Raw genomic sequence first — 13,862 nt, 5'->3', positions numbered from 1 at the left:
CTGAGAGTGCTCAGGGGTGCCTATTGAAAGCACTAAGTAGAGTGGATGTGGAGGTGATGCTTCCTATGGGGAGAAGGCAGAAGAATGGGGATGAGAGGGATAATAAATCAGCCATGGTCAAGTGGTGGAGCAGACTTTATGGATCAAACGGCCTAATTCCTCTCCTGGGCATTGAGGTGTGGAGCAGAGTATTGTCAGTGTGCAGAGAATGACAATGTCCATCTCTTCTTTCTCCAGCTGTTGTCAAAGGAGAGCCCGAGCTGAACATGTTGCAGCAGTTTGGCAGAATAGTGCGAGGGGAGGGCTGGTTTGGCCTCTACCGAGGGATGGCACCCAACTTCATGAAGGTGGTGCCAGCCGTCAGCATCAGCTACGTCGTCTACGAGCATATGAAACACTTACTAGGAGTCACCTCGAAGTAACTGGTTTCCTGGCATGATCCTCATCATCTCCAAACAAAGAAACAGCAGTTTAAGGGAAGTCTCGATCCAAGTCAGGAAGAATTCACTCCTTGGACCTCAATGGTCGACGACTTTTCTACCACTGAGCCAGTTTCAGATCAGCAAAATGGCCTTTAGGTCCGCTCAAGGTATTGTGATAGCACAACCCTAATCCCGTCCCCACACAAACATATTGCAGTGGAAGTCATTAAGTTATTGCCACAGAAGATTTGTCCTGGCAGAATAAAAGGCACGGACAGAGATTGACAATAAGACATGAGGAGAGGTTGACAATGGGACTCAATGCATTATGCATTCTTTGAGATGCACTTGATTTGCCACACTGCACGTTTCCTCTTTGTTTGGATAGCTTGGTAATGCATGAGATATCTATTGCTGAATGTATGTCAATACACTGTATGTATATAATAACAGCATTAATAATTTAGTAAATGCATTTGCTCCAAATCTCTCACTGCTCTATGCTGAGCCTGTGAGACTGTTGCCTTGGTACAAGTCACTTCCTAGAATTCTAGTTTCTAACCTCTTTGACGCCCTCTCTGCTGTGATGCGCCAAGGGCATCAAACTTCTGTTGTGACATATCGCAACAGTTTACAGTGACGCGAAGCCCAAGCCATCCGCAGAACAAAAGTTGACACCGTAGAGATCAGGGTGTGTGAACAGCAGCCAGGATTAGCTTAATGGGCGTACTGCAAGGGGGGAGAGAGGCGGAGGGTTTTAAGGGGGGAATTCCACAGCTCTGGGGCTCGGCAACTGAGGTCACCTGGTGAACTCCTCAGCTGTGTGTGGTTTTGGGTTGGAGTCAGGTAGGACATCACCTAACTTGTCATATTAAACAACCGTGAAACAGGAAGTGATGTTTATCATCATGCACAAGGGTGATCATGTGATATTCCCTGCATGGCCACCAGTCAACAGCGGCTAGCCTGCTGAACTTCGTCGGGGTTTCTGCAGATTCACTGGTGCACACTGCTGCTGCAAGATACCAGTGAGGCAAGGCCAATTGCACAATTCCAGACATCCCACCCGGCAAAAACTCATTTCAGGGAGGTCTCAACCTCATAGCAGTCTGTGTCAATGAATTTATTAATTTTGCAAGACATCAGATTCACAAGTGTTTTGTGAGACAGCTGACTTCTGAATTCTGTCTTAGTGTGGTGTACCATGCTGAATGCCCTTTCTACATCACAATTAGAATTTGGCAGCACCGAAAGCAGCTTCATCAACTGGCAGAACTCTTTGAATCTCAACTGCCCTGTGCTCACAGATTTTACTTTGGACAGCTTCCCCCAAGTATGTTTTATATTTTCTTTTTTTGGAGCACTCTGCCATGGCGCTGCAGGACACTAAACTGAACTGATGGACAATGAAAGAGAGAGGGAGGTCGACTGTAAAGCCCGCCCACAGAGAAAACTGATAGGTCTACTTAGCACAAAGAGAGACCAATCAGGATGCTCATTCTCTCTCTCTCTCTTTCTTGCTGGCTCTCTCGCTCTCTTGCTCTCTCACTCTCTCCCGCTCTCTGTCAAAAAAAAAATCGATTTCAGGGATATTGTATATAATTTGCGGGCGTCAGGGAGCCGCTATCAATATGCGGGAGACTCCTGGAACTTCCGGGAGAGGTAGGATGTCTGCAGTTCTACCAGAACCAACAATTCAGTCTCCAAAACTCTCTGAAATAGAGAATTCCAAAGATTCACAACCTTCCAGTTTATCCCCATTTCCAACTGATATTTTATTTTCCAACGTGATTTTAAGGTGATTAGAGGAAAGTACGGTGGGGGAGGGGGATGTCAGAGGGAAGTTTTATCCCACAGAGAGTGATGGATGAGTGGAACACATTGCCAGAGGTGGTGGTAGAGGCAGGTGCTGAAGGGGCATTTAAGAAGCTCTTAGATAGGCATGTGGATAATAGAAAAATGGAGGGCTATGTAGGAGGGAAGGGTTAGATTGATCCTGGACTAGGTTAAAAGGTTGGCACAGCATCATGGGCCAAAGAGCCTACACTGTCTAATACTGTTCTGTGTTCTATGATACTCTTGCCCTTTGTTACTTCAACAATGAGGCCCTCTGTTGGTCAGAGTCGACCATGGATGTTGTGTCCCAACTGTCCACAAGATAGGCAAGCCAGGGCAGTACGCTATGGACAGCAAGCTCCCCCTCTCCACGCAGCTGATACATCCAAAGCTCAATACAGTCTCGCACCAGTGATGTTGCAGGAGTTGCCAGGCAGTGTGGAACTCAATGTTACGACTGCCTTATGGACTCCAGCTCCAGATATTTACTCAGGGTTACTCCTGAAACCTTCCTCATGAGTGGGTATAGCCACAAGGCAGCGGAGGTTTGAGGTCAGAGTTTTCCTTTTCCTAGATGAGCTGCTAAGCACAGCTGACGAACCCCATCAGCCTGAAGCAACTAGTTTTAAGGTGCCAGTAACCCACCTTTGCCCCCTCTCCTGTCAGGCAAAACGGTTGCACCGGGCTTAGAAGCTAAGCCACACATAAAGGCCAGGAGCTGGACTTGGTTGTCAGAGGCTATTTGAGATGCACGCCATTGGGAGCATTTAATGGGCAGTGGGAGCTTATCCCCAGTTCCACCCCCGGCTATAACAACCTTACAGAACTACTTAAACAATACCGTTCAGTTATAGATACCCCAAAAATTACATATACTTGCAGCATCTATTTTGATGATTTGCCTTAGAATCTTAAGCATTTCAATAGAATTATTTCTTAATATCTGTGAATTAATACCAATCTGCCTACTCTTTTCTCATTAGAAACTCCGTCATCTCAGGAATTAACCTGGAATTCACCAAACTGCCTCCAATGTAAATCTGTTCTCCTTCAATGAGATCTAATTTGTATACCGTCTTTCAGGTGTCATCTCACCAATACAATTGACCTTTTCTGTGTTATTCATTCAGGTTATAAACAATGGAGGCCAAGCCGACCATTGTAGCCTCCCACTATTTCCAGCTTGCCAAGTTTTTTTGTTGACTGTTGTCTACAAATGGTTCAAATTAATATCAGAGAATGTATACAGTACACAACCTGTAATTCTTACTCTTCACAGACATCCATGGAGTAAGAACTCCAAAGAATGAATGATTGTAACATCAGAACTCCAAAGACCCTCCACACACACACAGAAGCATCGACCTTCCCTTTCCTCTCCCCCCCCCCCCCCACTTGTACCAGCAGGAGCACTGACCCTCCACCCCATCCCCATCAGGCAATAGCAAAAGCCCCCAAAGAGATCTTGGATCGAGAGGCCATCAAAAACTACAGTCCATAACCCAGCATTTCGGTATCTCAGACAGGCTTTCCGTCCACTGAGGGAGAGAGAGATCGCTCCTGTAACAATGGGTGCGAAGGCTGGCAGCTCGCTGTTCTGATGTATGTGCTAAGTAATCAGTTCATGTTCAAAAATTAACCCCAGAACAGTGAGCTGAGATCTTACATAGAACAGTACAACACAGGAACAGGCCCTTTGGACCACAGTGCTGTGCTGAAGCAGCTAATAAGTAAATCAACCCCCCCCCCAAACTAATCCCTCCTACCTACACAATGTCCATATCCCTCCGTCTTCCTGATATTCATGTGCCTATCTAAATATCTCTTAAAAGCCTCTAATGTATTTGTCTCTACCGCCGTACCAGGCAGCGCATTCCAGGCATCCACCACTCTGAGTAAAAAACTTGCCCCTCAGATCCCCTTTGAACCTACCCCCTCTCACCTTCAATGCACTCCGTCTGATTTAGACATTTCTACCCTGGGAAACAGATACTCCCTGTCTACCCTCTCTATGTCTCTCATAATCTTATAAACCTCTATCAGATCTCCCCTCAGCCTCCTGTCCCAGCTTATCCGGCCTCTCATGATAGCATATGCCTGCTAAACCAGGCAGCATCCTGGTAAACCTCTTCTGCACCCCTCCAAAGCCTCAACATCCTTCCTGTGTTGGGGTGACCAGAACTGTATGCACTACTCCAGATTGACCTAACCAGAGTTTTATAAAGGTAATGTTTGGTAGGCCATAATGTTGCTCCTAAGTGAAATTCTTTTGGAAATATAAGTATGCTATCTATTGTTTTACTGTCATCCATCCTGCTCATTACATCCTCTAATAAAATTGTTTTCCTTTCATGAAAGCACCTTCTAGAGTCATACAGCAGAGAAGCATGTCCTTTGGCTCACTGAGTTTACACTGATCATCAAACATTTGTATACACTAATCTCATACCAGTCCGATTTCACTCTTGCATTCTTATCCATTCCCTCCCAGATTCCACCTCTCACGTGCGCTCTAAGGGGGAATTTACATTTGTCAATTAAACAATCAATTTGCATATCTTTGGGTTGTAAGAGGAAACAAGGAGCACCAGGAGGAAACCCATGCGGTCGCAGGGAGAACTTGTAACCTCCACACAGACAGCGCCAGCAGTCAGGACCGAACCGGGAACCACAGGAGCTGTGAGACAGGGGTGCTATTTGCACCGCTGTACCACCCAAGCTTGATTCTGCTTGATTGTATTATGGTTCTTTGAAAATCGTGCTGAATAAAGGACTCCAACATTGTCCTGATGACAAATATCACATTAATGGCCTTGCGTTTCCTTCTTTCAAACTCACACTTCTCTGAAAGACGTGCTGTATTTTCATTTATCTGATTTCCTGCAAATTCACATAAATAAAGGTATTTTAGATGACTACAGCTGATGCATCATCTAAGCATGTGGCCATTTCATTTAAATCCTAGAATGAAAATCATCATGTCTAGGGGGACATGTAATCCTTATTGCGCCATGAGTTTACCTAGTATTTTTTTTTCCCTAATGACTTTTCTCAGCTTCTCTCTTTTAGTTTTCTACCATATTTAGAACAGTTTTTGTCTTGGTCCCTTCTGGCCATCCGCCACCTTGCTATTTACCACAGGAATTGGGCCTCAATCACCTCATTTAATTTCCAATCATTCCCAGGTTCCACTAACTACACACAGCTGCTTCCCATCAGAAACTGCAGGATAAAGACCCCGTGATCACAACAAGGAGCTGCCAGTTTGCTGGTCAACTCATGTACGAGTAACCTCGTTCCATGGTTCTTAGGACTGTCAGTTCTACGTCTAGCATCGTTCCTGAATTTGTTACTAAAACCAAGCCTCCTGGTAAAGACTCTCTTGGACACCAATTCCAGGCCCGCTACGACCGTAACGCCTCCTGACTCAGCCTCCGCTCCTGTGTTCAGCACTTGGGTTCGTTCCACCACCTCGTCCTTGCAACAGTTTTAGTATCTTACTCATCTACCTACCTACTGCCCATTACACTGCTGGCGTTTAGGGCATGAAGGTCTTCCATCTCTGGCGGCGTTCAGGGCTTCCCTCAACGTGCCAGTAGATTGGTTTTCACTACTGTCAGTCACGCAAGTCTGGGAGGAGACTCAGGAATACTGTCACACTCAGATGTATAAAGATTCTTCATTGCTGTTTCTGTAACAATTTAGTTTGACTAGTTAGGGTTGTTAGCCCTGAGCTAAACTCCCCGAACCTGTAGGATCAGGGGACAACTCTGTCCTCTACCCTTTGACCTGTTTGGCATGGGTGACCCCACCAAGAGCCAAAGCATAAAGCCCTGACTCCAGCCGACAGAGTTCTCCAGGTCGTTGAGGCATGCAAGCTCCAAACACTATGACAACATTGTGATCCTCTTGGAGGTTCTATCATGAAGCTGTATTTAAAAATATTTGTTGAAAACCTCTGCCATCTCCGTTCTTTCCAATATTAATTCCCCAATCTCATCTGTTAGATTCTTGCAAGATGCTCTGGCTTTTTCTCTTTCATTATATATCCTTTTCCAAAAGTTCACAGTAATTTTATTGTCAAGGTGCTCAATTCTATTATTAAATCATTTGCTGTTTTGCTGACTAAATCTACTCTCACTCATTTGTTTGCATCATCCTCTATTGGTTCCTAAATCTTTCCAGTTTTCTGGCCTACTGTTAATTTTCACATCCCATGCTATCATTTTAATTTGATACCAAACTTTGTTAGTTACCCACAGGTCAATCAACATTTTATCACTTCCTCCCTCACTCCATTCAGGGCCCCAAACAGTCCTTCCAGGTGAGGCAACACTTCACCTGCGAACCTGCTGGGGTTACCTATTGTGTCCAGTGCTCCTGGCACAGCCTCTTCTATTTTGGTGAGACCCATCATAAATACAGGGACCACTTCATCGAGCACCTCCGCACCATCTGCCACAAGTTGGACTTCCTGGTGGCCAAATATTTTCATTCCAATTGCCTTTCCCGTTCCACTGTGCTGATTCATGGCCTCCTCTTGTGCCAGGATGAGGTCACCCTCAGGGTGGAGGAGCAGCACCCTGTATTCTGTCTGGGTAGTCTCCAACCTGATGGTATGAACATCAATTTCTCCTTTAGATGAACAATTCCCCCTTCCCCCACTTTATTCCCCACTCGACCTTTTTCTTCTCACTCGCCTATTACCTCCCCCTGGTCACCTCCTCCTTCCCTTTTTCCTATTGTCCCCTCTCCTGTCCTGTCAGATTCTTTCTTCTCCAGCCCTTGAACTTTCCCACCTGCCTGTCTTCACCTTTCCCCTCCCCCACAACTTTTAATTCAGGTATCTCGCCCCCTTCCCTCGCAGTCCTGAAGAAGGGTCTTGGCCCAAAACGTCGACTGTTTATTCATTTCCATAGATGCTGCCTGATCTGCTGAGTTCCTCCAGCATTCTGTGTGAGCTGCTTTGCAGATGTTCTCGTGTTTTTATTGACACTTCCCTGTCTTTATGGAGAATGTTTCCTTAAATATCTGTTGCAATATTTATTGTCTTTTTAAAAAATCTCTTTTCCTTTGTAATCGCCTTAATTTAAACTGAAGACAGCAGTTTCAGACCCAAGTTTCTCCTCAAACTGAATAGGAAATTCTATTATTTTATGATCACTATTCTCTAGAAGATACGCAAGAATAGGACCAATAATTCATTGCACGTGACTGAATTTGAAATAGCATATTTCCTGGTAGGTTTTGCAACACAGACTAATCTAGGAATCTGTTCCAATTACACTCTATTAACCTCAAGATTACCTTTGCCAATTCAATTTTTACAATTTAAATGAAGATTAATATTATGTATACTAATTGCAGTCTCTTCCTTACAATGTCCTCAGTATTCTCTGCCTTATTAAATATATACATTTAGAGGCCCTATAGACGACTCCCACTAAATTTCTTCCCTTAGTTCTTCATATTTCTACCCCAAACGATTCTGTCTTACATGCCAAATTCATTTCTCACTATTGTACTAATCTTATCCTTTAATTGCAATGAAGGATATTAATGATCTATGATGCGGAGATGCATCCTAGGATGTGCTGTGGCACATAATCAGTGATGTAACCGGGGTCATCGGGAATGTTCCCTCTAAGGTGTGTGCGCACACATCTTTTGCTACGAGAGCACAAAGGAATTAAAACTGCGCACAAAAGGTTGCCATCCTCTGCCTTGTTGGCATGTTAAGTATATTTCACGATTGTACACAATCACATTTCCTTTTCCGGTTTCTGGTGCAGACAGTACTGACAGCATGGAGTTTGCGATGATTTGTCTGCAGATTTTAGAATTGGCTTATGTATACTGTTTTTATTGAAGGAATTATTGATTCACTATGAATTCCAAAGAAGCAAAGGGCGTGAAGCACAAAAGAACTGCTAGTTCACTTAAGACAGAATGGCTTAATGAAACAGTAGAAACTGCTACATTGAAAGCTCATGAGGTCAGGAACATGCAGCTACGAGAAATATTTGTGTCATACAGAAACTGGTGTTACCTGCGTGTATTGTTGTGATGCAAAAGTTGCTGGAGAATTTGCAAGTGGGAAGAAGTGGAATGATATTTGGAAACTTGACTTTTTAATGCGTCATTTAGCAAGCAAATCACATATGGATGGTATGCAAAAGCTCCAGCAAGAAAATCCTTCATTACCCACTACAGGTCTGCTACGTACATTTTGTGAGAGTGCAGATGAACAAGAGTGAAAGTGGTCAAACCCAGAGGAGATCAAAGTTCTTATTGACAGTTATATTATTTCTTTTAAACAATGAACAACAAACTGGACTTGGGAGTTTATTGTCCTTAGAATAGCTTCAGGAATACTTCCACTTAAAAATTCAGTGCGCACGTGTTGTTGTCAATGGGCAAAAAATTGCACGGCACAAGATTTTTGCACACACTGGTCATTACAAATTAGAGGGAACATTGGGTGTTTTGAGTCTTTCAGCATCCAGGCAACCCAACCAGGCTTGAAAAGGCCCTGGCTTGTGCCCCAGCAGCACTGGTCCACGGGTTACATCTCTTGATCCATAGCCATCTGGAGACCTACTCAGCAGCCTCTGTGATGGTTCAGGTGGCTCTTTTCTTTGCAGCCGCCCATAATGCTAAAGATAGAGTAGGTTCTACACCGCAAGCAGCCAGCAAAACCTCTGCACCCCATCTCTATCAGCTCACATCATTCCCTGCCTCCGCCTCTGACTCTGGCATGGCTCTACCGGCTGCTAGTATTTGGCTACGATAGAGACACCTCCCCCCACCAAATAAAAAGGAACTTGGCAAAAGATTGCATTTTATAAGACAACAGATGCCCAACTAGAAGTTGGACTATTCGCTGTTATATGTAGGGTGTAACTGGACTTAAAATAGTGATTAAATCCTGATAGCATTAATACTAAACTATCTTAAGACACACTTTCACAGGGCTCAGTGTATTGGCATTGTACAACAGTCCTGTCTACATGTAATGTCTCACTTTCCATTCCCATTGACATTCGTTAATCTTATCAATCTTCCTTTCTAATGTGGTTTCTCCATGCTTTCTGATTCGTAGCGTTTACAGAGTCAGCCATGTCTCAATGGAATATTCTCCTAACTTGGTCAAATGAGGATCTCCCTCCCACTCCTCCACCTTTTAACTCTACTCCTCATCTTTTTCTCTCCAGTCCTGCTGAAGGGTCTCGGCCCGAAACGCCAGCTGTAGTATTTTCCATAGGTGCTGCCTGGCCTGCTGAGTTTCTCCAGCCTTTTGTGTGTGTGTTGCTCGGATTTCCAGCATCTGCAGATTTTCTGTTGTTCGGTGGTGAACAATCTTGAGGGAAGAACAAGGTGTACTATCTAAATAACCTCCAAAGGCAGTTCATGAGGAACTCCAAATGTTCGGCCACTATTTCACCCAGTCAACGTCGTCTCACTGCTAATCCCACTGACCCCGCTGTAATCAGTGGTGAGAGGCACAAGTATCTGTGCTGGGCTCATTGTTGTTCATCATTTATATCAACGATTTGGATGAGAATGTTCAAGGCATGGTTAGTAAGATTGCAAAGTATTGAGTAGAGATGGGATGTTATGTTGAAGTTGTATAAGACATCAGTGAGGCCTAGTTTTGAGTACTGTGTGCAGTTTTGGTCACCTACCTACAGGAAAGATGTAAATAAGGTTGACAGAGTACAGAGAAAATGTATAAGGATGTTGCCGGGTGTGGAGGACCTGAGTTATAAGGAAAGATTGAATATGTTAGGATTTCACTCCTTGGAACATAGAAGACTGAGAGAAGATTTGATAGAGGTATACAAAATTATGAAGGCTATAAATAGGGTAACTGCAAGCAGGCTTTTTCCTTTGAGGCTGGGTGAGTCTACAACCAGAGGTCATGGGTTAAGGGCGAAACGTGAAAACTTTAAGGGGTACACGAGGGGAAACTTTTTCACTCAGAGATGTTGTGAGAGTGTGGAATGAGCTGCCAGCAAAAGTGGTGCAGGCAAGCTCGATTGAAGCTCTAAAATGTTTCAAAGTAACGGTTGTGGCATGTTATTTAGAAAATTTTTGGATTATATCATTAACATAATTAATTACAGGATATTCATCAATTACATTAACAGATTTCAAAATTATATTAACATAATTTCAAAGTTTTTTTTAAACACGAAAATTCCAGCTACATGGCAATGAAGAGTATATGTGCAGGAGCATTTCGATTATCGCATGGTCATGAACCCACACAGCTTAGAGGGAACAGTGGATGACTGAAATACTATTGATGCTGTCGTTGACAGTGAAGAAGATTATCAAAATGTCCTGATGAAAGTCTGAGCCTGAAATGCCAACTGTTTCCAATTGTAACCAATTTCCCCTGGGATCAATAAAGTATGACTATGACTATTATAGATGCTGCCCGACTTGTCGAGTTCCTCCAGCATTTTGTGTCTGTTTCTCAAAACTTACAGTGTGTTGAAAAATTACAGGGTTGTCTTGATCAGTTAGGAAATGCCATTAAATTCAAATAAGTGCAAGGTGTTGCATTTTGGGAATCAAATCATGAGAAGGCTTTTGCGAGAAGGATTAAGGAAAACCACAACGCTTTCTACACGTATGTGAAGAACAGGAGGATGATTAAAGAGAGGGTAGGACTGATAAAGGATAAAAAGGAAATGTCAGCTGCTCATTTCCATGGATGCTAAGTTCTTCTAGCATTTTGTGCATGTTGCATTAGAGGAAAATGTGGTGGAGGCAGATGAGTTTGGGGTGGTCGTTAATGAATACTCCGCTTCAGTGTTCACCACTGACAAGGACCCTGATAAATATGTGGTCAGTGTAGAACAGTCTAACGTGCTGGAACGTATCAACGTCAAGAAAGAGAAGCATTAGGATAGGTAAGTCAAAAAAAGTCCTAATTAACGGTCTTGGCCCGAAATGTCAACTGTTTACTCTTTTCCGTAGATGCTGCCTGACCTGCAGAGTTCCTCCAGCATTTTGAGTGTATTACTTTGATTTCCAGCATCTGAGGATTTTCTCTTGTTTGTTATTGGATTACTACAGTGCAAAGTCTCTTCCAAGGGTGACTACCCTGAAGAAGTTTAAATTCTCCCTTCGACGGGAGTTCAGTGAAACCCCCTCTCATTGCTCCCCTAGCGTCTTGATGAAGAGTGTCAGCCTGAGATGTTGACTGTTTACTCTTTTCCTGGCCTGCTGAGTTCCTCTAGCATTTTGTATTACTAAGATAGATGTCTACGGTGATAATTGTTGTATCCTTTCTGGCCATAGGAGTAATCCCAGAAGATTGAAGGGTGGCAAATGTTATTCCTTTGTTCAAAATTGGTAATAGGGATAACCCTTGGAATTATAGACCAGCGAGTTTTACATCAGTGGTTGGCAAACTATTAGAGAGGATTCTTAGAGATAGGATTTATGAGCATTTGGAGAAACATACTTTGATTAGGATAGTCAACGTGACTTTGTGAGGGGTAGGTCAAATCTCATGACCCTTATTGAATTTTTTGGCAAAGCAAATTGATGAAGTTAGAGTGATGGATGTGGTGTATCTGAACTATAGTAAGGCATTTGACAAGTTTCCCCACGGTTGGCTCATTCAGAAAGTGCGGAGGCATGGGAAACTTGGCTGTGTGGATTTAGAATTGGCTTGCCCACAGAAGGCAGAGGAGTGTAGTAGATAGACTGTATTCTGCCTGCAGGTTGGTGATCAGTGGTGTTCCACAGGGATCTGTTCTAAGATCCCTGCTCTTGTAGAAATGACTTGGATGAGGAAGTAGAAAGGTGGGTTAGTAAGTTTGCAGATGATGAAATAAACTGGCAGTGTTGTGGATAGTATAGTAGATTACTGCAGGACATTGCTGGAATGCAGAACTGGGCTGAGAATGCCAGATGGAGTTCAATGCAGAAAAATGTGAAGTGATTGTCATGGTCTGGTCTGTGAAGTCTGCATTCCAGTTCATGGTCAGGTCCGTGGATTCTGTACTCCAGTTATTCCATTTTTTCCTTGTTCCGTTGGGCGCCTTAATTGAGGCACCTGATTCTCGTTTCAGGCTGGCAACGTAAGTAGCTCTGGGTTCCAGTGATTCCTCGCTGGACTGTTCTAGTCAGTAACCTCATCAGAATCCCCGTCAAGTTAACCCGCCAGAGTGAGACTGCAGCCGCTGTCTGTGGTTCCTGGGCCAGGTTGGGGGCTTGCCGTTACTTGGAGCCTTTTCGTGTCAAGTTAAAGAACAGTCTATTGTTGTGTGGTTTTGTCTCTCGGTGTTCTCTCCGCCACTGGGTAGGTCCGGCCGTTTGCCGCTACTCTGAGTGGAGAACGGTCTCAATGTTTTGTGCCCTGTGTCTAAGAAGAGTCCTGGCTCTATGTCCTTTGTCCAAGGAGGAGCCCCGGCTCAGTGTTCTGTGTCCTGTGTCTAAGTCAAGAGTCAAGTTCCAAGTCCAAGTCGAGAGTCAAGTCCAAGTCGAGAGTCTAGTCCAAGCCAAGTCCCGGTCAAGTCCAAGCCAAGTCTGAATCTAGACTGAGTCTAGTCCAGTCCGAGTTCAGTCCAAGCCAAGTCCGAGTCCTAGTCCAAGCCAAGAGCCACGTCTAGACCCAGGTGCCGAGTCTCAGCCAAGATCCGAGTTCTGAGTCATGACCTGAGTTCCCTGTCAAGTTCAAGTCCCAAGTCCAAGTCCAGGTTTTCCGGTTTGTCCCTCTATGTCTACCTTCATGTTATCATTTTGTCCTCACTCCTTGGCTTCCCTAGCCTTCTTAATAAACATAGTCCGGTTCCTTGTACTTCAGTGTCTGTGTCTTGCATTTGGGTCCACTTCCATCGCCCCCTTACGACAGTGATTTACTTTGTTAGTTGAACTTGAAGGCAGAACTCAGGGATAACGGCAGGATTTTTAACAGGGTGGGAGGAACGGAGGGGTTTTAGGGTTCACGTCCATAGATCCATCAGAGCTATTGTGAACATTGATGGGGACATTAAGAATCTTCATTAGTCTGGAGATTGAGTTCAAGATCTGCGAGATAACGTTGCAGTTCTATAAATCTCTGCTTCAGTTTCAGCTGCCTCATCATAGGCAGGATATGGAAGTTTTAGAGACGGTGCATAGGAGATTTACCTACGCTGCCTAGATTAGAGAACATGTCTTATGAGGAAAGGTTGAGCGAGCTAGGGCTTTTCCCTTTGGATTGAAGGAGGATGAGAGATGACTTGACAGAGGCGTATAACATGATAAGAGGCATTGACACAGTGGACAGCCAACACCTTTTTCCCAGGGTGGAAATGTTTTTTTTAATACTTTGTTTTCAAAAAAGAACAATGAAATCAACAAGAACATACCAGCTCAGACATGATTAAAAATGAAATAATCAAAAAAAAGGACATAACATTAGAGGGATGCCTATCGTACAAAGTGGTCAAAAATACTAAACATTAAATCTCAATTGAGGGCCATGAGAAATCAGCTGGGGGGAAATTGCTCATCCGCCCCCGGCCTCGTCCAGGTAGGCAAGAAATGAGATAGCCGAAAATCTTTTAATTGAATTGGTTCTCAAGAACCGAAGTTTCTCCA

At 43.9% G+C, this 13,862-nt stretch overlaps 1 protein-coding gene across 1 annotated transcript in view; it reads left to right on the top strand.

The window, feature by feature from the left end:
* Positions 1-10,679, top strand: part of LOC134339469 (mitochondrial adenyl nucleotide antiporter SLC25A24-like) — a 60,046-nt gene extending 49,367 nt beyond the window's left edge. Inside the window, exon 10 of the mRNA XM_063036007.1 lies at positions 238-10,679. Coding sequence (XP_062892077.1) covers positions 238-422 — 185 coding nt within the window. The 3' untranslated portion in view covers positions 423-10,679. The remainder of the gene's footprint in view (positions 1-237) is intronic.
* The last annotated feature ends 3,183 nt before the right edge of the window (positions 10,680-13,862 follow it).

This window comes from Mobula hypostoma, chromosome 29, assembly GCF_963921235.1.
Source record: "Mobula hypostoma chromosome 29, sMobHyp1.1, whole genome shotgun sequence".
Classification (NCBI taxonomy): Eukaryota; Metazoa; Chordata; class Chondrichthyes; order Myliobatiformes; family Myliobatidae; genus Mobula; species Mobula hypostoma.
Note: the sequence above shows the minus strand (reverse complement) of the source record. Positions and strands in the feature narration are given on the sequence as shown.